Genomic DNA, 24,286 nt, shown 5'->3' with positions numbered 1-24,286 from the left:
GGATATCAAGCGAGTGGCAGGGAGCCGCTGGAAGCTAACGGCTTGAGACCGTTGTGCTTCGAGGTCCATGCAAGAGGCCTATGTCCAGCAGTGGACGTCTATCGGCTGATAAGGTAAGGTAAAGAAGATAAAGTAAGCGTATAGCCTGTGCTATGGGACCAAGAAAGCTGATTTTATCAATCATAAAAAGTTTTTGTTTTGTATGAATCGTTTTTTGAGTTGTTTCGTAAAATTATTAATATTAAACATGCAAAAATATAAATAGTAGAGGTGAAATAGGGTGTGAAAGTTTACTTCGATTTTCACGCGAAGGAAGTCGCGGGCGTCTGCTAGTACATAATATAAATAATTGTAACCACAATACCATTGGTTTTAGAATACAATATTGATGAGATAATTATTGTAAAAGCTTGAATGTATCAGTGTATGGAACATTAACAAATTGAATTGTAACTAATTGAGAGTGATTAATAATATAATGGTTCAATGATCCTACGGTTTTATCATATCGAATTTATTGTTACTTTATTATGGTTTTGCATTTTAGTTAATTATAATAGTGTCAATTATCTCTTATGTTCAATTATTGCAATCTATACGGATAGTTAATAGTAATTATACCTACTCAGGTATCAACGATATAAAATGTCGTTGTCAAGTATTATAATTCTACGTGAATTTCCATGCTAACTATATTATGTACCTATACTTACATTAATCATCATTCTATCATTATCACTCTACAAGTATTATAATTCTACGTGTATTTCCATGCTAACTATATGTATACTTTCAATAATCATCATTCTATCATTATCACTCTATTATAATAGTCCAATACAGGGCCAGGCATCAGTCCATAAAGGAGAGGGCACATGCAGCTCTTACTCACCATGCTGCTACTATGAGCGATTGTATCGTGATACCTAATGTTTGACTAGTATATGTATATGTTGATGATTAACACTATTAAAATATTAATCAGGTGTAAAGACCGGGACCGAAAACACCAACTTCCCATATCCGGGATGAGATTTTTTACAAACAATTAAAATTAAAATGTTCAATACTTAATTGATAGCTCCAACCTAGGACTCGAACCCAGGACCTCACGATCGGAAGCCACATAGGCAAACCACTGGACCAAAAAGTCATTGGTTCGTAATAAAACACCACATGACAACGCCGTCACACTTGCAATATAAAAGTCTAGAGTGTGCGCACACTCAAGTGGCTAAAGTGTAACGGGTTCGCCCGTAATGGAATCGCGGAGTTTGATAGTTTCAGACATAGTTGTTGTTCACAGTTCTGTCCTATCGACCCCTACCATTAGCTCTCGAAGTGATCGAGTGATAACATACTCGTAGATATGCGCTTGCTCCTGCCTCGTTGGTCAAATTATTAACCTGTTTTGGTCGCAGATCTTCAATTCCTTGTTTTAATTCCTAAATTTCTTTCATGCACGAAATACTCAGTAGTAGTCCAGAGCTGCGTAAACTAACGGTTATAGTCTTAACATCACCTAATCCTACTATTCGATAAAGATCTTATATTTTCCGAAAATGACTTCAGTTGTAATAGGTACAAGTGTTTGATCAGCAATTTTGGAGTGAATCTGGAGGAACGTTTGAAAAGGAGAAACATGTTTACAATTTTTTTTAGAATTTTAGAATTTAAACTATCGTGAGTGTTATTCATATTAATTGATTATGAAACACGACTAAAACTCACGTGATGTTAGGTCGGAGCATCGCGACACGATCCAAACAGTTTGGATCGTGCCGCGATGCAAGAACCAGCTCGTGACTAAGGGCCCCGCATGGGTTCGAAACTAGTCGGGCATACTCCGACCTAATATCACGTGAGTTTTAGCCGTGTTTCATAATCAATTAATATGTTTACAAATTATCATTTGTCTGTGACTGGTTGCTAAGCAACGGTTTCTGCTGTTTCGATTGCACGCGCCTCCTCCAGTATGCATTACTGTGTGTATTTTTTGCTGTGCTGATGTTTCTTTACTTTACACAAAGATGTTCTTTCAACTGACTTTTAGGTTTTATGCACTGTTGATAGGTACTCGTACATTTAAATATCAATTTCTAATCAATTGCGACTATGTTTGACAAAGTCGTCGAAGCCAATGGTATGAACCCGTGGTAGGGTCAAAGCTTCGGCAAAGCCATCGTCGCTTTGCCATCGAAACAAACTTATACACGTTGTTCTAAATGGAGTAAAATTTGAGATTGCCTCTGAGAATCAACTGTTAGTACGTTTGTTGCTATCTGTTATCGCTTAGCGCAAACTTGGCTCAAAGACGCTGTGTTTTAGTAGCTACTAGCTAGCGAATAGTTACTTCGATATAAAAACTATCTCGGTAATTTTCTCTTTCATTTACTTACACATGTAACTTATCCATAAATAATATTATAAATGCAAAAGTCTTTTACCCTTCATTTACCATTTCTTGGCTAAGCTATTGAACCTATTTAGATGAATTCAGTGATAACTGGGAGCTTTATTTGTGATTTTAATAAAACTGGGATTTTGAACGTGAGTTAAGAGAGAAAAAAGTGAGAGAAAAAAGACCTAGGTACACATTATCTTGTAAAACCTTCCCTGAAAAATATGCATTTAAATATCAAAATCACTTATTATAATCAAAGTATAGCTACATACATATAAATATATAGATATTATATCACATGGGTTGAAATATACTGTGTATAAAATACCTACCTATAGATATTGGTGAAATAAATATTTAAAATAATGTTGGGTTCTTTGATTATGAGATATCATAAATCAAAATCTCATCAATGATGGAGATAAACCAAAAATCTAATCTAAGGAAGAAGTTGACAGCCGAAAAAAATGGTAAACCAGCCGTGATCGCAGGATGAGAAAATAACCAAATCGCTTAGCAAAGTGGCGCGGCAAATTAAATGTTGACAGGGCTGCCACTCTCTGATCTACCGGGTTCCGTAGCCCAACGGACTACATGGTCGTAGTCACAATACACCGTGTATTCTGACCATGAACATGGACCTTGTGATTGTGAACTTAGATTATTATTAGTGGTCTCGTTTTTTTACGACCGAAGCGAGATCAAGTATATATCTGACATAATATTTGGGTGAACGAGTTTCTCTTTGCTATGTATTTTTATTTGTTACATCGCGATTGTACAGAAATGCTAAATTTTCATTTTAGGGTCTTAGTGGCACTTTGTTTTAATTATTGTCTAGTGAGTTTCAGGTCATCTGTACCTTGCTCATCATCATCATCATTATTAACAACACCATTCACTGTTGAGCTCAAGTCTTCTCTCAGAACGAGAGGTGTAAAGCTAATAATATTCCACAACACTTGTCCAATGCGGATTGGCACAAAGGAAAATTCTCACGATGTTTTACCTTCACCGTTTGAGACGCGTGATATATAATTTCCTAAATCAGAACTCCCCTTTACCTGTACTGCAGTGAGCGAGTGGCAGCCCTAGCAGGTAGCCGCTAAGGGTCGCCGGGGGGCGCAAACTCAATATCGTCCCCTTTCATTTTCCAGGTACACGCGCAAAGGTGATTGCTGTCTAACAGATTAACGAGTAACTGCTGATATATGTACGGACATGCATACATACATTGATAACTTTAGTACATTTTTAAGTACCGACTTCCAAAAAGGAGGAGGTTCTACGTTCGGCTGTATGTATATTTTTTTTTTTTTTTAGGGTTTACATCCAGGGTGGTCCCATTTTTTTCATGTCAGGATCTGATGATGGCATCCTGGAGAAATTGAGGGGAACTTTCGAAAGTTGTAGAGACGGCTAGTACGTTTGTTAGTGTTTCCATAAGGTATTTTAAACCACTACAACTTTATGAAGGTTTGGAGTTGGTCTGATGATGGAGCCGAAACACAGACGATGGAACTCTTCAAGCTACAGCAGTCACCTTTTGTTTGGGATTGATTAATTTGTATTGATGAGTACTTTCCACCTATATGGGTTGTGACTGTATTAAGGGTCTGGTGATGAAGACGAGGGACAGTGAAGAGAACTCCTCGACAGTTCACAGTAGCTACCTTGTGTTTGGACTTGATAAATTTGTATTGATGAGAACTTACCACCTAGATGGATTGTGACTGTATTAAGGGTCTGATGATGAAGACGAGGGACAGTGAAGAGAACTCCTCGACGGTTCACAGTAGCTACCTTGTGTTTGGACTTGATAAATTTGTATTGATGAGAACTTTCCACCTAGATGGATTGTGACTTTATTAAGGGTCTGATGATGAAGACGAGGGACAGTGAAGAGAACTCCTCGACGGTTCACAGTAGCTACCTTGTGTTTGGACTTGATAATTTTGTATTGATAAGAACTTTCTACTTAGATAGGTTGTGAATGTACACACGCAGTGGGTATGCTAACACTAAAAATAAAAAAATAAAAATTTTAATAAAAAAAATTCAACCGACTTCCAACTCAAAAAATAACTTTAACTAAAAAGCAAAAAATAACATCCTACCTATGTGCTACCTTCTGATCAGTTTGAAGGCGGTGCCAAGCCAGTGTCGTGTTTTAATTAAAGCTGTTTCTGTAATAACCACAGAAATTTTGTAGTTCAAACGTATTTAATTAAAACATCACTGGCTTGGCACCGCCTTCAAACTGATCAGAAGGTAGCACATAGGTAGGATGTTATTTTTTGCTTTTTAGTTAGTTATTTTTTGAGTTGGAAGTCGGTTGAATTTTTTTTATTAAAATTTTTTGAGTTATACCATATTTAACAAAATATTTTTTTTTCTAATTATTATAACTGCCTCGTTGGGCCAGTGGTTAGCCTATGTGGTTTCGGATCACGAGGTCCTGGGTTCGAATCCTGGGCCAGGCTATATGAGATACTAAACTTTTCTTTCTTTTATAAAAATACAGTTGAATTCTCAGCTCGGAGTTGGGAAACCCGCAGCACCGAAGCAGTGTGGTGGGTCTAAGCTCCATAACCTCTCCTAAAAGGAGGGAAGCCTGGCCCTGTAATTGCTCCCAACTGGAAATAGAACCTGTGACAATCCGGATCAACTTACGCGAAGATCCGAATTCATGAAACGTCGTAGGAGCTCGTGCGGGTCAAATGTGCCAGAATCAATTCGATCCCTTCGTCATAATACAAGTCAAATAAATACTGGCGCGATTGGAGCAATAACTCGAACATGTAGGTATGACCAGTGGCGTGCACAAAGTTTTTAACTAGGGTATGCACTATAAGTGAAAATTGGAAAGTTCCTTGTCCAACTATGTATTTTGTGGTCCAACATAGGTTTGTATCGAGTCTTTAGGGTAGGCAGTGCATTTTTGCATCTATGAAGTGCACGCCACTGGGTATGACCTACTCGTTATTGGCCGGCCAGCTTCAATAGTCCCAGTAGATTTTTTTCTCGAATCATACAGCTTGCCTAGAAGGTGCCTGTTCACTCTTGACTTGAAAATATCCACTTCGTTGGTGGAAGGGAAAACGAAACTGAAAAAACACTAGGCACAGGAAAGGGCCTAAGGATATAAACTACGTAAGCATGCATTCATGGCTGCTCTCCAAAGCTCAGCCAGGTAAGCAATAAGAAATTACCTGATAATATCTATATTATGGATAAGGCTAAATAATTGATAACGCACTTTCCAAATGGAATTAACACCAAAATCCGTACGGTCAAGAACTAAAAATTTATGTAGATTGTAGGTACTTTTAAAAATTTTACCTTAAATGTAAGTTAGGGCAATAAAGGGTGTTTTGCTAATTAAGAGAACGACATTTCGTATAAAAATCCTTCATCCTACGTTTTTCATCAACCAGACCTACATTGACACTCTTGACAGTGACGAAGCGAACACTTAGAATCTTCATTAAAGCTAGCATACCTAATTATTTATTCATTAATTTAATTAAGTCTTAGCCGAAATAACTTCGTCGTGGTAACCGTTTCGTCAGCGCAGCAATCTAGGCAAAAATAAAAACGCGAATTGCCCTCGGCTAATTAATTAAGCTGTCGGTAAAGTAAACTAATCGGTCTTCCCGAGGTAAACATGGCTTAAGGCGGTCACTCATCCATCTTAGCTGTAGTATTTTCATTGTGACATGGCGCGGGTCATTGGCAACTCACACACATGAAGATTCGTGTTATTTTCTGGTCAAATATAGTATATAGTCTGGCAAAATCGTTGATAACCATGATAAGCGGGCGACAGGGGGAAAGACTGGCCGCCCGCCCCGCGCGGTACATCGAGAGTGTTACGAACGAAGATTTTTTATTTTATTTTTATTTTATTTTTTTTATTTTATTTATTTTATTTATTATTCAACAAACAACACATTTAAATTAAGCCTAACCATAGTGCAACACAAACCACAGTTGGTTGGTTGGTTTTACTGTGCACTGGTTATTATTGCATAATACAATAAAGTTACTAAGCTATAGGTACCTACTACAGATAATGTTGTACTTCATTGAAGAGCATAAAGGTTCATTACCTATTTTTATTTTTACAGTCATCATCATCAAGACAGCCGATGGATGTCCACTGGCAACAAAAAAATACTTCAGCGGTGTATGCCGCAAAACGGCAAATATATGTACTTTTCGTTGACCTAGAACTATGAATTTTTACAAATAACACCGTCTAATACATCAAGTATAAGGAAAAATTTTAAATTATTTGCAATTAAATCATAAAAATAATAAGTAATTTTTATTTCAAGCAAGTAAGTACCAAGTATTTGTACGGAACCCTCGGTGGGCAGTCCGACTTACACTTATCCACGTTTTTCATCCTAGTAGCGCGAACTCAGCTTAGCGCTTCATTGATTCAGCCTCCGTGAACACGAACGAAATAAATCGAATCAAACCCCAACTTTCCTCAACTTCGCAGCCCTCCAATAGTTATTCAAAAAATGCAAATCCCGACAACTGTTAATTGCTATTCCAGCCGGCTTCCAAAAATGTTGGAATGGAAATAATTACGGAATGCGCCGCCAGATCGCGAATAAAAATGTAAAAGGCAAACGGCCAGTTAGCGCGCACCCATTGTGTTGAAACGCGATCCTCACTATTGTGTGGCGAGTTTTATTTTAACTTTTAACTGAACTTTTACCTAGATAACTAGTTAAATACATGTAGGTATTCTTATCTACACTGTGGCAATTCATTTCACATTCATCACTTCACATTGACAGTAGCTGCCTGTTTTAATGGCCATAAAGTCCAGGGCAAAAATTTAATAGGTAGCTACTTTAGATATGTGTATGTATATCCATACATAACAACAAATTCGTTCGTAACACTACCGATGGTCCGCACGGGCCGGGAGGGGGGTAGCGATGCCCCGCGCGCACGACTTCATAGTTCATACACGCGCAGTCTTTCCCTCTGCCCCGCTTAACGCTTCAAAACTGAGGCAAAAAAAAATGTGGCTAATTGTCTTAATTTCATTTAGTCTGAGTAGCTAAATTTCGGATCCCTTTTAGCGGTGATGTTGTACGTACGTATCTAATAATATAAAATCGTTAGACCAGCGCTCACTCCTCATAGGAGTGGGGATATTGAGTTTTAACCCACCATGTTGCTCCAAACCGGGTTGGCTAGCATAGGTGAGTGAGAGTATGAGTGTCAAATGCTTTCACGATCACTATCAAAGGTTAGTGACAATGATCGGGACTGACGGCTGAACATGCTCTCCGAGACATGAAAAGTTGGCGGTGTTACATACCACCGACTTTCCAACTCCGTGCTGAAAAGAAGAACTTAAGTTGATGTTTCTTCAGCGAAATTCTCAATCCGAAGTCGGGAACTTTATGTTTCCACGAGCAGAAGAGTGTAAAGAGTCACACCCTCGTGAATCGGAGTGTACGTTAAATCAGCTGATTGGTATCATAGATTAGTAACAAATCTCACTCCAATCAAATATAAGCCACTTTGATTGTTGGAAGTTAAATAAAAGCTCGAAAAGTGTGGCATACATTAACAGAGATACAATCCTAAAATCACCGACACAAACGGCTGACTGAACCAAACTTCTGGTACTGTAGTCTGTAGTGCAGAGTGCACTGCAGAACTGCAAAAGTTGAGTCGACTCATGCATGTTTTTAAATCTGCTATTGTACATAAAAAGCGACATCTGTCCTTATAAAGTGAAACATCCAAGTAATTTTCTAATGTGACTAGCCTTAAGACTAGCTATGACTAACAGCGACATCTATGATACACTTCGATACAATCTTATATATCTATGAGTATCTATGGATACACTTCTTGGTAAAACTAAATTGAATACAACTTATTATGTTATTATTATGTTGTATTCAATTTAAAATAATAATACATAATTTATATAATATTAAGCAAGATTTTACTCTGTTTTAAAAACTTAGAAGTCGAAATTTAGTATATTTTATCTATGGCTGTTTATTTTAGCTGTGATTGTATTAGTGTGACCAGACCAACCTCTCCATATACTGCTACTAATTCGTACGAATCGGTAGTTTCTAAATAATATTTTGTTATTTTAAAATGAACTTAATTACTATTTTAAATTTGATAATTTCAAATTATGTTAATCTTATATTTTTTATATGCTGCGACTGCTGCTTACTTCGGTAAGCGATTATGCAGCCTTTTGTGATGATACGCGTTTTCCTTGCACCTCCTTTAGCCACATCATAATAGTGGCACAATATGTTAAGTTTTTAGGAAAAACGTAGTCTAGGAAATCCGGGCGAAATTGACTTTAACGTTTGACAGCTTATGGAATAAAAACTATATTTATCTAGAGGGTCTGTTATCGTGTTAAGTTTATCGAGTCCCATACCTAAACTAAACTAAACAAAATTTTGTTTAGTTTTTAATATAAGTACTTAATAAACAAAAATAACGCTACATCAATACATTTAAGTAATAAAACTATTAATAATACTGATAATAATATGCATCGCTGTCCGCCGTTATTGAAAGGTAGGGGATGAATCACTTAACGTACGACGTCAGCAGTGAGATCAGGGATGCATAGTTTAGAAATTATTGAAGGTTGAATTGCCCAAGGTGTCCACATTGCCCAGGTTTCCCGTACGTATCTAAAAATAAGCAATAAAACCACTTCCACGTACGCGTCCAATTATTAATTAAGTTTTAAGTATGTAGCAGTACTTGTATATTACCATAATTTTACGTCTATGCTTTGATTTTTTGTTGTAAAAAACTTGTTTTGGTGGTTTGTGAACTGTTTAAACTAGCCACACTATTTTGACATTTACGTCATTTACCACTGATTCCGTCGTAACGTTTTTTTCCGGCCGGCTAATTTGATTAAATTTCATTTGTCATTTTCACGCCGTCGATACAGTCGAACGTGGTGTTATTCGTGTATTTCTACAAAGCTCCAGTTTTCCAAGTGAGTAATTTTTATTTTAATCTTTCAAATTCGTATTAGAGCAACGTCTGGCAAAGCCACATCTTAATGCACTGAAACAAAAAACTTATAGATCTTTCTTCCGCCTAATTTGTGTTAACAATACAGATTCATCTAGAAGCCGATTCTACGAATTATTCACGGGGATCTTTTACAGATCGTATAAATCTTTTTTTTTTCCGTTACAAACAATAACTTCAAAGCGACTTACACCCATATTTGACCTTTAAGCTTTATACTCAAGGTTATTTTAAGTAATTGTTTTTTCTCTTACCTTCATATATTTTTTTTATGTTTTACATCGTAAAATAGGTTTTAATAAGTACCAATAATAATATTATTTCGTAATATTACATTGAGTGTCGGTTTAGGGTCAAAGGTTAACATGGTGCAAGAAGTTCCGAGTAGGAAAAGAGAGAGAAGTGATTCTGGAAATGAAATGAATGGAAACATTCCAAAAAAATTACTCATAGACAGGTCAGTAGACTGGGGAGAGGGCTTGCCTCGCTTTGCACGACAGACAAACTATAATCTTCTGGAAGAATATCAATTATGTTCTCACAACAATAAAGATATTATGCATTATTCCACTATGTGGGTGATATTATAGTGTATTTGCAAAATACTTGTGCATTCTATTTTCTCTCGAACTATAATATTACAATACTAATGGGGCTATATGTATCTTACAAAATGTACTTCATCAATTATAATTTTATTTAATTGCTTATAAGCTGGTTTCAGGTATCTAGTAAGACTTATTTAATTATTACTTACCCATAAAATATCTAGCCGTGGGGAAACACATTATGGTTTTTCCTTCCTATTTGTTAGCATGCGTTTAGCATGAAATACATAGTAAATAAAATATATTACATTTAAATTAATCGAATGTACTCATTATTCGTCAATGTTGTAAGTTTTGCTCTATGCAGCTTTCAAAAATGATTTACCACAGACATAGCCAAATAACTTAACTATTCCCGTTGTAAGTAAGATAAGGCATTTTACTAAACATTTTTAAGCAAATAGTAAACCGTCCTTGACAGCCTCTGTGGGGCAGTGGTATGTCGAGTCCAGATTTCCACACGACATCATACTGAAACACTAGTCTAGCTAACTAGCCACGGCCAGAGCCACCCACCAAGCAAACCTGTACCAATTCAAAAAACCTCAATTGACCCAGCCGCGGATCAAACCCAAGACCTCCGTCTTGTAAATCCACCGCTTTTAGCTGTGCCACAGAGGCCCTAAATTAGTATAAACTCCAAATTTCTCTATCTTGGATATTATACTACAAGACAGACAAACTTAAAAATGCCCATGTCTTATAACATCCTTTGTTTTGTGTTTAATTATAAAAGCTACACAATACAGTAGCTATATTATCTGATTTGGAATGTTTCATGTTGACAAATAATGATTGTCAATCTGATCTCTCTATCTTATATTTTTATCTTTTACTGCAAGATGTTTAACAGTAATGTGAAAAATTAGTACATATTATGAAATTTGTAAAAAATTTAATCTTATCAGACTGGTGATACCGATTGTCATTCCAGACATCATAAAAGTATTTAATCACTGCAATTATACAAATGACTAACAGTATTAAATTATATCCTATGTTATATGGATTTAAATATTTTAATCCTAGGGGTTGTAAATGTGTTTGTACTTTGTGTAGATGGGACATCAATATGAGTAACTATTGGTAGTAAGGCCTCGCACAGACAGAAAGAGTTCTGAGATCTATGTTCTTCGCAAATGTTGGTCACTTTATACCACCCTGATAGCAGATGGCCAGTCTGTATGCTGTGTGCTGTTTACTCACATTGCCCAGTTATTATATGGATGTCAGAATACCTGAATACTTTCGGTTTGTGTATTGCATAACATTCTAAATCAATAAAGCTGTCGTTTCTTCTTTCCTAGAACTTCCCTGCTCTGGATTGTTACTGAGGATTCTTGAAAGGAAAGCTATTCCAATTTAAATTAGTTTATATTATTCTATGGTTTACAAGCACTTTTAAAACATCAAGTTTTGTTCATAGTAACTTTACCACAGCTTCAAAAGGCAGATGCAATTGTTTCATAGCCTGATGTAGGTATTAGCTTCAAACCTCAACCAAGACCTAATGCTAGGTACTCTAATATTAATGAGGAAAAAATAAAATCATTGATAGTTTTTTATTAGTATTTTAATATAATTTCTTGTGTCAATTTAAATTGTCAAGCATCAGTTGTGAAAATGTCGATGGAACACAAATGCTACTGCCGTGGTGATGACGTCACCAGTATGGACCTCAAGAAACCAGAACACCTCATACCTATGATGAGGCCATTCTCCATGAGGTTTATACTCATTCTACTAATTTGAGATGTAGAATAGGATACAGTTGTAGATTTAGACCTCTTTTTAGTTATATTTGTAAATTAATATTAGAATAAGATATCTTAAGTAATAAGAACAACTTTTTAATTGGTAGTAATGATGTACAACTTATAAAAGTGTATTGTGTAGATTGGGATGAAGTTTGGTTTAGTATAAGAATTGGATTTTCCAATTATTATTATTTAAATGCCTCTTCACAACTCTGGCGGTGTTTCTTATTTTATGTCTCAGGTGATTTTTATTTTACTAATTTTTAAAAGCTAAAAATATTTTTAGATAGATAAATAGATTAGACATATTTGACAATTAAGTTTATTCCATGAATGATTTGCTATAGTCAGCGCTTCATCTTAACAGAATAGAAGAGCCGTGATAGCCCAGTGGATATGACCTCTGCCTCCGATTCCAGAGGGTGTGGGTTCGAATCCGGTCTGGGACATGCACCTCCAACTTTTCAGTTGTGTGCATTTTAAGAAATTAAAATATCACGTGTCTCAAACGGTGAAGGAAAACATCGTGAGGAAACCTGCATACCAGAGAATTATCTTAATTCTCTGTGTGTGTGAAGTCTGCCAATCCGCATTGGGCCAGCGTGGTGGACTATTGGCCTAACCCCTCTCATTCTGAGAGGAGACTCGAGCTCAGCAGTGAGCCGAATATGGGTTGATGACGAAATAGATTAATTTGAATTAACAAATTAGGTAATGTAGTTCATTGATACTATTAATTTAATTAATGTAAGTTGTTTACATAACAATGCAAACGCAATGATCCATGATTTGTTTCAATATGTATGCGGAATACCCAATTTCTTAGTTAACAATTGAAATTTGAATACACTTCATTGAATAAATAACATAAGTAACACCACTTTTATATTATTCTATACAGATATTATGAAGAGGTAAAGTTTGTCGTCTTGTATTTGCTGGATCTACTAAACCGATTTTAAAGATAACGTAATTTTACGGTATTCGTGCGCTAGTTTAGTATAAAGTTAACATAATATTGAAAATTTTGAAAAACCCTCGAGGGTCATAAAATCATTAATTACACTCTCGACTATTTATATTTGCAGACATTTCATCAAACATGTCTAAGAACGCTCGCGCATAAGTCACCTTTCATACAAAACAAACTTAATTTAGGTCGCTTCATTCGTTCGGAAGCTATGGTGCCACAGACAGACAGACACGTCAAACTTATAACACCCCTCTTTTTGCGTCGGAGGTTAAAAATAGTTACAGCATCGTAAGTAATACGATCATACCGTGCTAGAAACGGTACTCTAGCATTTATGAAGTATGTAATTGAAACTTGAGTAGCTAATACCGCTATCGAGCCAAAGTTTGTCACGTTCTAAGATAGTATATTTTTATTGATAAATAATCGTTAACTTGCAAGTGTCTACTAAAATTCAGCTTAAGATAATGTTAAATGTTATTCGTAGATATGTATGAAGATAGTTCATATCTAGGTATGTCTAATAGATTATGTTTAGTTTTTGTGTGTAGTGTATCTACTTATTATTGGTATTTGAATAAAATATATTAGAATAAAATTATACAGCAGAAAATGGATTAAACAAACCCATTGTGTTACTACACAATATTGCATTACATTATGAAACTAGTATGGAAGTCATACTGTGAGCGCCAACAGATTGACCTTGGCTGCTATGCTGAGCGTCTTCACTTCCTTCTCCTCCGCGTAAAAAAAATAATTTAAAAAACAAAGTGTGTGCCCGACGCACGAATGGAGTTTACTCTTTCAGATCGACTGTCTAAATAGGTGTATGTTGCACTACACGCATACACTATGTACGTCTCAATACCTACGCCAGTGAAAGGTGCGCAACCGAGGAGGATCAGGCGGAAAGCGGTGAAAGGTGCGCAGAATCGGTTGCGCACAAAAACGTGACGCTGTCATTCGTTCATCGAATTTTACTATCCATATTTTTTTCATACCGGGGGCTATATATGAAATATCAACTAAGTAACCAAGCAGGAGTAGGTATTTCGTACATCGCTTCTCACGCGTGAAAGCAACACATTATATCTATATAACCTTCAAACACCTTCAGTAACAGTAAAAACTAACACGTAGCTAATTAAAAACATCGTAATCAAGTCTCCCAGCGATAATTCAACGGAATTATTCATACAGCAGGCATTGTAACGTGTTCCCAGAGCCCGCAACCTCGAGGCGATACTAACCAACATGCTAACTAGCGGTATACTGACGGATTACCTTTGCCACGGCAACGGGGAGTTGCTAGTCGAACTGTGGAACTGTACAGAGAGAAATATCTATGACGTTCACTTGGTGAGAGCCGAGTATCTGACCGAGACAGACTTCCTTGACCTTAGGTTTGTGTTTCGCAACGCTACGTAGAGCAGTTAGAACTTTGGCCTAGTATATCATAGTTGTTTGAACATTTCACATTTTGTAAGTGCTGCGTTTTTTACACGGTCTGAATATTGTGAGTAATTGTTTTCATATAAATTGTTTCTGTGATTTGGCAATGAATATAAAGGACATGTCCCAAAATGGGCCTTTACTATTTATAATTTATGAGCAGGTCGATAGTATTTTTTACGGATAGACGATACAGATTGCTGTTGAGAAAATAATTTTCAGAATTTTAGGAACCCGCATTAATTAGATAAATCATAAGAATTCTTAAATAATGTTGTTAGCTTATGAAAATAATACATTTTTTTTTAAAATGCGGATTCCAAAAATGGTTTTAAGCCCTATATTTTATGTTCTTTTAAGAAAAAAAAATATTTGTTCTGCATAGACATTCGGAATAAAGGCCCAGCCTCCATACCAAATTGGGACAAGTCCTTTTGTAGTCTTAAAGTTATTTACAAATAGGTACATTATTTGGACCAGTAATATTCGTCCATATGGTTATAAAAAAAAAAATAGCTATTATAAGTATAAAGGTAAAATGCGTTAGTTAATCTCACTCTAACCTATAAAAGGTATCTCTTTTGTTCGATTCAAAACTACATCTGGCAAACCCAAACCAGATATTTACAACAATCGGTTTCTTTTAAGTACAACGCAAGCGAATTACAAATACTTACCTGTAGGCTGTATTCTTGGAATTTATAAAATACTAGCGGACGCCCGCGACTTCGTCCGCGTAAAAATTGATGTAAACTTCTCTACCTCTACCTTCCCCTGCTCATAAACCTACCCAACCCTACCCTACCCTATCCTACCCTACCCCTACCTTACTCCTACCCTACCGCTAACGCTAACCCTTCCCTCCCCCCACCTACCCTAACCCTACCCGTAACCTATCCATACCATATCCTACCCTACTCCTAATCTACCCCTACCCTACCCCTACCTTACTCCTACCCTACCGCTAACCCTAACCCTTTCCTACACCTACCTTATCCCTACCCTAACCCTACCCTACCCGTACCCTACCCCTACCCTACCCTACCCCTATCCTACTCCTGCCCTACCCTATACGTTCCATATCCTTCCCCTATCTCTACCTTGCCCCTACCCTACACTACTCCTACCTTATCCGTACCCTACCCTACCCTACCCTACACTTTCCCTAAATTACCCCTACCCTACCCCTCTAATTACCTCTATCCTACCCCTTCCCTACCTCTATCCTATCCCTACCCTCAGCAAAATTGGTCCAGCCTTTTGTGCGTGGTGCAATGACCAAAAGACTATAATTTCCCAAGCGAGTTCTATGCTAATACTATAAAGAGGTATAGTTTGTGTGGTTGTCGGGGGTAATCTCTGGATCTACTGGACCGATTTGGAAAATTCTTTTACCAATAGAAAGCTACATTATTTGCGAGTGTCATAGGCTATGTTTGGTCCTCATATTCATACGGGAACGGGAACCACGTAATTGAAACCGCGGGGCGTCATATAGCGGCATTTCTGCGACTTTCAGAAATTTTGTATTATCTCCGAAACTATATAACTAATTAACATACTGTAAAGGGCAAATCTTATCTCTATAATATCCTTGTGATTATTAAATAATTTATTTTGATAAGGATTTAAGTTTAGTTGTGTAAATAATGACGTAAACCTTAGTTTAAAATTTAAATAATTTATTAAAGTACTAAAGGTACTATATCTGCTAAAATATAAAAGATAGATATATGGTGTCGCGGACTTTTTTGTAGAACTTTTAAAGGTTCAAAAAGCCTCCATACATTTATTTCAGTTATACGCAATGGTTGAGGCAGCGCATGCGAATAAGTAAGTTTTTCGGTCTGACCTGTAAGAGAAAACCCGCGATATCTCAGTAGTTATATATGATAGAAATATAAAATATAGCCTATAGCACTCCCCGATAACGTAGCATTCTACTGGTGAAAGAATTTTTAAAATCGGTCCAGTAGTTCCGAAGATTACCCAATTTCAAAAAATTGTTACAAACTTACAAACTTACAAACTTACAAACTTTACCTCTTTATAATATTAGTATAGATCAAATTACATTCCTTGAGTTTAGGTCTTGTATCGAAAATCTGGATTGCATAGGTATCGTGGTGAAAAGCAAAATAAATCTTTTATTTACATTTCTGTTTCTATTTTATACAAATAGCGGTATTATAACATTATTAGTCGCCTTGTTGATAAACTATGTGCCTCGTGATATAAGTAGGTACCTAATGTTATGACTTTGTTTATGTATTTAGCATTAGATAGTTAACGTATCATAACAGTAACCTTAGTTTGTCGCTTTACGCAATACGTAATATTACCAATGTTCTTGATACACGTAATGTACTCATGTGTTATTATAGGTAGCTATGTGACAATATTGTATTGAATTAATTTTGTTTATCATATCTGGTTAACCACTTGTGTGGTTCCACGTTCGCTTATCAATGGTAATTTTGATGTGTTTTTACATTTCTCTGTTAATCGATATGTTTGTATTGGAAATGTCGTGAATTATTAATGCCATAAAATTAAATTACAACAAAATAGGTACACGATTTTACATTAGGTAATATTATATTTAAACTATGTACAAAATAACCAGACGTCCCACCTAAGTTAATCATAATGAATTACAAAAACCTATAAAACTGGATCGTGTATTGATCGCGATGTGCATAACATCATGCCGATCGCGACCAACACACGATCAGTTTTATCGGACGTAAAGCCGATAGCGCTGCAGGCATGTGAGATTACTTGATCATCAGTGGCTGACATAACATCACATTTCAAAGTACACGTTCTATGACCTATATCCTTAGGTCCGTCAACCATAGAGAAATATCTAAGCATGGCTGTATCAATTACCTTCAATTACTGTTTTTACTGTTTCATTATTAAGGACAGATTAACAATTGTTGCGAGTGAGAAAATCATTCTTCCGTGTCCGGACACGTATCTCTATCCACATTACACGTTCCATTCAACAAGAAGCCATTCTCTACACTATCTCTTAACGTCCTGACGATGACATAACGAGAGACAACGCCTCCCAGCAACACAAACACAAGTTACCAGCGTCTGCACCGGCGAAGACGAGGTCCCCGATATCTGACGTCACCCAGACGTTGGCTTATTAAAACTCACTATCTCTGGCGCCCGAATTGATACACTCAGGCCAAAAAACCATTCCAGAACGGTCTAAGCCGAGGTCTGAGTCTCAGAGGAGACGCCCCTTAGAGAGTCCCGATGACCAGGCTGAGGTCCCATTTAGGAGCCTACGGGACTTACAGTGGATTTCATAGACGTTGTAGGGGCTCTTCCAGGGGTTCATTCAGCCGCTGAGTATCGTATTTAGCCTCTATTTGTTTGAGAATTTGACACTCAGGGTGAATGATCCCCTGAGGGTGCCCCTGCAACGTCTATGAATACCTGTTACACAATCAGAAGAGCAAAACATATTTAGTTTTAACATGATGCCACTACGAGTACATTTGACGAGACTTGTCAAAAACACTTTCTTCAGACGATTGCACTAAAGCCTCACTATCTCAATCAACAACCGGTCAGTTATCTCTACCTCACTGTGACGTCACGTTCCAGCTTCAACAAGATGCCGCTGCAGCTGACCAAGCCCGCGCCGCAGTTCAAGACCACGGCGGTGGTGAACGGCGAGTTCAAGGATGTCGCTCTCTCGGACTACAAGGGCAAATACGTCGTGCTGTTCTTCTACCCGCTGGACTTGTGAGTGTGCGCCTAGCATTACCTGAGGTGGTACCTCATCAGCCTATCTTAAAGGCCCACTACAGGGACCCCCTGCTTATAGGAGAGGGGGTATGGAGCTTGGGCCCACCAAACTGCTCTATTGCGGGTTGTCGGGATACCACTATAAATTTCTTGGAAAAAAAATAAGTCAGTACTTTATAGTCCTTACACTATAAGCCAAAATATATTGATTGTGCCTGTAAAAACTTGTCAGCATAATGCTTGACAAGTTTTTAAATCCATTTGAGGTTATCTATCATGAAATTATGTATGCAACGTGACTAGACCATACATTTAAATTTCACTTTAGTTAAGTCCTTTTATATAATGAGTATAATAAACATCATCTAACGGGTTTTGTTAAACTTTGTTGGCGCTAATTAACCTGTTGTAAAAACTTGAAAATGTACATCCAGTGTGCGTACTATGAATTTACAACATTAATAAATTTGTAAACCATGTTTAATGTTTAAATTCAAATTATAAGGACAATAATATTTTTCTTTAGAAAATTATTTTTAAGAATTGGGTAGAATTTTAGTCAGAAACAAATAACCTCTTTTGCTAAAAATCCCAAACCAAAATAATTCTATAAATAAACTTTTTCACACATTGGTTAAATAGGAACTTAACAATATTATAATTCCAATAACAATAATTCCAGTACGTTCGTGTGCCCCACCGAGATCATCGCCTTCTCCGAGCGCGCGGACGACTTCCGCAAGATCGGCTGCGAAGTGATCGCCGCCTCCACCGACTCGCACTTCACCCACCTCGCCTGGATCAACACGCCGCGCAAACAGGGTGAGTGACAACCGCCGTAATGACTCGCGGTTTTAGAGCGATGCCCCATTAGTGCGTTGCGTTACGTTGCATCGTCGCAGCGACGTTTCAGCTCCGTTCCTACGATGGACATTGTTTCATCTGTTTCGATCCATTTTTGAAACTGACTGGATGCGTGCGGTTTGCTTCACCGCAACCGCCGGCCGTTGCAACACACTGCTGAAGTATCTCCCATAGGTGATGTATAGGTTGATTTTACGAGGATTGTGGGTGGGCGGGCGAGGGAAGCCCTCTCTTAAAGCTTATGGTATATTAAGAACTTCTATAAATTCTTAATTTAAAAAATGGGGATGGATTGCAGTTTTGTACTGGGTACTCTGACAACATTAGTATTAAAATGAAATCAAAAATTGGATTAAATATTTAAGAACCTAATAGCCACCAGGTCCAATTGTAAATCTACTAGTAAATAATTTATGTAGGGACAGACACAATCACTAACAAAATACAATGAATTGATTTATTTAGAAATACTATCTAGTACGTTAGGTTTATTAGTTTACAAAACATTGATGCAAATGTAATGTTAATCTCAATGTCTCACGTTGTAACTGTATGACTTGTGTATAGTTAACATGAGCTGTGGCTTTCTAGCTGACGTAGTGTCGGACATTGGTACCAAGCAAGTGCATACCGATGTCAAGCACAAGAGATCGTCTCTGTCACTGTGTCTGTATACGATCGCGCCGTGCTTCCGTAGGAGAAGCGAGCCGAACTTAGGGGTTGCTCTGGTGAGGGACAAAGAGACTGGCACTGATGGTATGGCTTTATATGGGGGTTTACATTTCTCGGTATATTGTCGTGCGCTTGCAAATTGTATAGCCGGGTATTCAGCCACTTTGTGATAGCTGAGTGGTATTACATCAGTGTTTACAATACGTTTCTTGCTGTGAACTTTATAAATGTTTACTTGCTTTGGCCTTCAATATAAAATATGTTATCAGCATCTTTGCAGCATTTGTTTTTCGTATCCAACTAAAGTTTTGGAATTGAGATATTTTTCTTTTATCCCATTGGAAATTTTATTTTAGCGATAATAGTTAGCATAGCACACATTCCTTTTAAGGTTATAAAAAATATATGGAAATTAATCTAATAAACGCAACTTTCCTCATAAAGACATAAATAACTTTTAATTTAAAAAAAATAATTTAAAGAAGAGCTATCATAAAGGACTATTATTACAAAACCCCCTAAAGTAATCAAAACACGTAACGTCGGATTAGAAGTTGGTAAACATGAAAAAATCCACAGTTAAAGTATATTTAAATAATGAAAATTTGGTTCTAACTGCGCTTACTGTGGTTTTATCTAGACGCAGCGTGAGACAAAGTGACGCATATAACCGAATAACTCCTATACACTTTCGTCGCGTCAGAGTATGAGCGATGCCTCATTAGTCCGTTGCGACACGTTGCATCGTCGCGGCGACGGACAGTGATCAATCGTTTTCTATACATTGTTGAGATTGACGTGTGTCGTCGTGCGTCAATGTAACGCAGGTTAGCATTCAACGTTTTGATCCGTTGCGACGACGCCACGCAATGCATTAATGAGGTATTGTATTAAGTGTTTATGCTGCGCTAACGTCAATATTGGCAGCTTCTGCGTGGCTAATCGTCCGGCTACACCTAATTTGGCTTAGGTATAGCTAATGGAATTGGTATTGTTTAATTCTTCGCAGATGGTTTGAGGTGTTCTATGTGCAATGTTATATTGAGTTTACCTTGGGAATATTTGTGTATGTTGTGTTGGGTTGTTCATTTACATTTAACTTTTTAGTATTTAGCTGTATTATATTAGGTTTTCGTAAACAATTACAATCGAATAATTTTACATTCGCGGACAAATGAGGGTTGAATAGAGAACTAATCCGCTCTCAAAGGCTTTAGGGGTAGAATTTATCAGTATTTTATTTTATGATTTTGATATGAACACCATATGGATCCCTGTATCTCATGAGCTGTTGTCGGCAGGCGGCCTGGGCCCCATGAACATCCCCATCATCAGCGACAAGTCGCACCGCATCGCGCGCGACTACGGCGTGCTCAACGAGGAGACCGGCATCCCGTACCGCGGCCTCTTCATCATCGACGAGCAGCAGAACCTGCGCCAGATCACCATCAACGACCTGCCCGTGGGACGGTGAGCAGACGTACAGATATATGCAACGATATATTGTACTATTAGATATGTTACGTGTCTATCACTACAAAGTGTTCCAAAATCCGCTACGTAGACAGACACACATACATAATTATATTTTTGTGTACAGGGTGTCCCGTAATTAATGGATAGAACGCAAATGTAGTAGTAATAGATACAGCAAAATTAATCTAATTCTAATTGTCTATAACTAATTAAAATAATTTTCCAAAAATCCCTAGGGTGACCAAGTTATGTTTTATTTTCGGATTTTTCAAAATTTTCTCTCTTGAATCAGTTTTTTCAATGCTACTGTAGTTGAGATTTTAAAGATATGATTTTTGTAAAAATTACGGTTTAAATTACCAATGTATTATATGTTTTTATAATACATTGGTAATTTAAAACTTCTTCTACAACAAATATATTATTTATAAAAATATAAATTAATTTTTGTTGTAGAAGAAGCTTTAAGTGCAATAATTATTTTCTTTCATTAAAGTAACCTTATTTAAAAAGCTATCTTGTAAAAAAATCCATGTAACTAAAGTGTAAGACCATTTTAAAAACTTGTACAGTTATCGAAGTTTGTAAATTGGTATAATACTTGTCGGCCGTGGCTAGTTACCACCCTAATGGCAAAGACGTATCTCAGCGATTTAGCGTTCCGGTACGATGTGTAGAAACCGAAACGGGTGTGGATTTTCATACTATTCCTAACAAGGTAGCATGCTTCCATTTTGGTTACATCATCACTTACCATCAGGTGAGATTGTACGCTAACTTGTAAATTTTTTTTTTTATTCTCTACAAGTTAGCCCTTAACTACATACAATCTTACCCGATGGTAAGTGATGATGCAATCTAAGACGGAAACGGGCTAACTTGTTAGGAGTAGGATGAAATCCACACTGCTTTCGGTTTCTACACTACATCGTACCGGAACGCTAAATCGTTTGTCGGTAGGGTAGTAACTAGCCACGGCCGAAGCCTCTCACCAGCCAGACCTGGACCAATTAAGAAAATCTCAATCTGCCCAGCCGGGGATCGAACCCAGGACCTCCGTTTTGTAAATCCACCGCGCATACCACTGCGCCACGGAGGCCGTCAATTAATCAATTTAAATGTCAATAAATATTAAATAATGTATTTTGAATCTCTTAGTAAAATATAATGTTTCCGCAGCTCGGTGGAGGAGACGCTGCGGCTGGTGCAAGCGTTCCAGTACACCGACAAGCACGGCGAGGTGTGCCCCGCCAACTGGCGGCCCGGCGCCAAGACCATCAAGCCCGACACCAAGGCGGCGCAGGAGTACTTCGGCGACGCCAACTAGGCGCCCCCCACTCCACCACCCACTCCACCCGGCACCGAACCTGAGCACCAAGTGACGACCATCACACTGGCTGATAATATTAATAGCGTTCATCTGTAGCGTGCACATCATAGATGCAAAAATGCACTGCCTACCCTAAGGACTCAATACAAACCTATGTTGGACAAGGAATTCTCCATTTTTTACTTAAGTGCATACCCTAGTTAAAAACCTCGTGCACGCCACTGGCGTTCATTTATAGTACTCTAATTAACAATAGTTTTTTTAAATCCCAAGTTAACTTGTTCATTTTTAAAAAAAATTTTCTCTAATTTTGACTATGAGGACATAAAACTTACTTTTCATTTAACTGAATCTCCAATATATATAACAGTTTTAATGTGTTTAGAATAGTGTCAGTAGAAAAATTATTATCAAGTATTATAGTAGTAAATAGTAATATTGACAACACGTTAAAACTAATTGCATATCAATTAAATTTTAGTAAGAAAAATCAGCCAAATAAGTTATTGTGATCCTACTATATCGCTGTGTAATTCGGTGCTAGGGTTATGTTTTATTGAAACAATTTACAGATGGCGCTGGGAGCTTTCGAATAGTTTTAAAAATCATCTAATATAGTGTCTTTTCCTAACCGTACTATACGCATCCTCTGTGATAACTGTTGAACATACAGACAATATTTTAACATTTGTCTTATAAACGTTATCATAATATCCAATCCCCGAAAAGCGGGACTGAGCCTGTCCCGCGCAGAACATTTAATATTGATTTAAAAATCGGGACATCTGGCAACGCTGGAAGTGACGATTTCATACGACTACGATTGTATTCATCTGTGTTGCATCTATATCATAGATACTATATCAATAATACATGTATGAATGTTTCGGATAGGTTATTATGATAATTGTATTGATATTATTTTATATGTATGCATTTTGTAGAGTATGCGAATCTCAGTGAAGCATACTGTAGTACTGTATGTGACGAAGCGAAGCAGCGTATTGTTCATATGAAAGCCTTGTGTCAAACATAATTATTGTGAACTATATCAGTATTGGATGGATATGCATAATGATTGTTTATATTGTAACGTGAGGCTGTAATTAGATGCTGTAATTAAATTATACTTGTTTTATTTCTTACCTGCGCATTATTTGATAATTTTAATTTTTAATTATCAAAGTAAGATAAGCTAGTTGGCACTTTTTATGTTCTTAAGTAGTTCATTATCATTCTACTTTGGTTATACTAGATTTAAAAAAAAAACATATTTTTTGAGACGTGATAATATGAACATTTTTATTTTTAAATGTTTTTGGCAATAAGAGTCGAAACGCTTGTCGGCCATGACGATCTATTATTTCAACTGTTTCATGACGTCACTCTAACAAATCCATTACAAACGGAGCGTTTGACAAAAATAGTAGTTGACAATTAGTTTGAAGTTTAGTACATCAAGTAACATTGTTGTCACAAAATGGACGACAGCGTTTGGAAAATTTGAAAAAATACATTTTTTTTTAGTTTTATAAGAAATCCTTCATTTTTATTAATTAATATCGATATATTTCAAACCCTTATTCCATGTACTATGCGAAATTGATACAGTTTATATTAAATTTGATATGAGTAAACTACTGTTCTGAATGCAAGAAAGTTTGTTGAGTAGCAAACAAGCTAATAGAAAAATCTAAACTGAATCTCAATAACATTGAGAAACGTGATTGTGAACGCATCTGCCACAGTATCTGTACTAAAATATGTCTTAGACGAAAAGCTCAGTAGGTACATAGGAAGCAAGACAATTAGAACCCAGGACCTCACTATCCGAAATTCCGAAGCTACCGCAGGAGTCTGCAACCACTGCACTAAAGAGCCAGAAATTACTTTCCATACATAGAACAGATTCCA

The 24,286-nt window shown here is 36.9% G+C and overlaps 1 protein-coding gene across 2 annotated transcripts; it reads left to right on the top strand.

Annotated features, from left to right (window-relative positions):
• Nucleotides 1–9,293: 9,293 nt before the first annotated feature.
• On the top strand, nt 9,294–23,497 carry LOC112048935 (peroxiredoxin 1). Of its 2 annotated transcripts, XM_052881148.1 has the most exons (6): nt 9,323–9,428; nt 9,818–9,923; nt 17,887–18,027; nt 18,713–18,852; nt 20,868–21,036; nt 22,222–23,497. In XM_052881148.1, the coding sequence occupies exons 2-6, from the start codon at nt 9,832–9,834 to the stop codon at nt 22,367–22,369; spliced, it is 690 nt and encodes a 229-aa protein (XP_052737108.1). In that variant the 5' UTR covers nt 9,323–9,428; nt 9,818–9,831; the 3' UTR covers nt 22,370–23,497. The 2 variants fall into 2 exon arrangements, with proteins under 2 accessions (XP_023942413.1, XP_052737108.1); XM_024086645.2 differs by lacking the exon at nt 9,818–9,923 and having other exon boundaries at nt 9,294–9,428.
• Nucleotides 23,498–24,286: the final 789 nt, after the last annotated feature.

The sequence above is a fragment of the Bicyclus anynana genome, chromosome 4, assembly GCF_947172395.1.
Source record: "Bicyclus anynana chromosome 4, ilBicAnyn1.1, whole genome shotgun sequence".
Lineage (NCBI taxonomy): Eukaryota > Metazoa > Arthropoda > Insecta > Lepidoptera > Nymphalidae > Bicyclus > Bicyclus anynana.
Note: the sequence above shows the minus strand (reverse complement) of the source record. Positions and strands in the feature narration are given on the sequence as shown.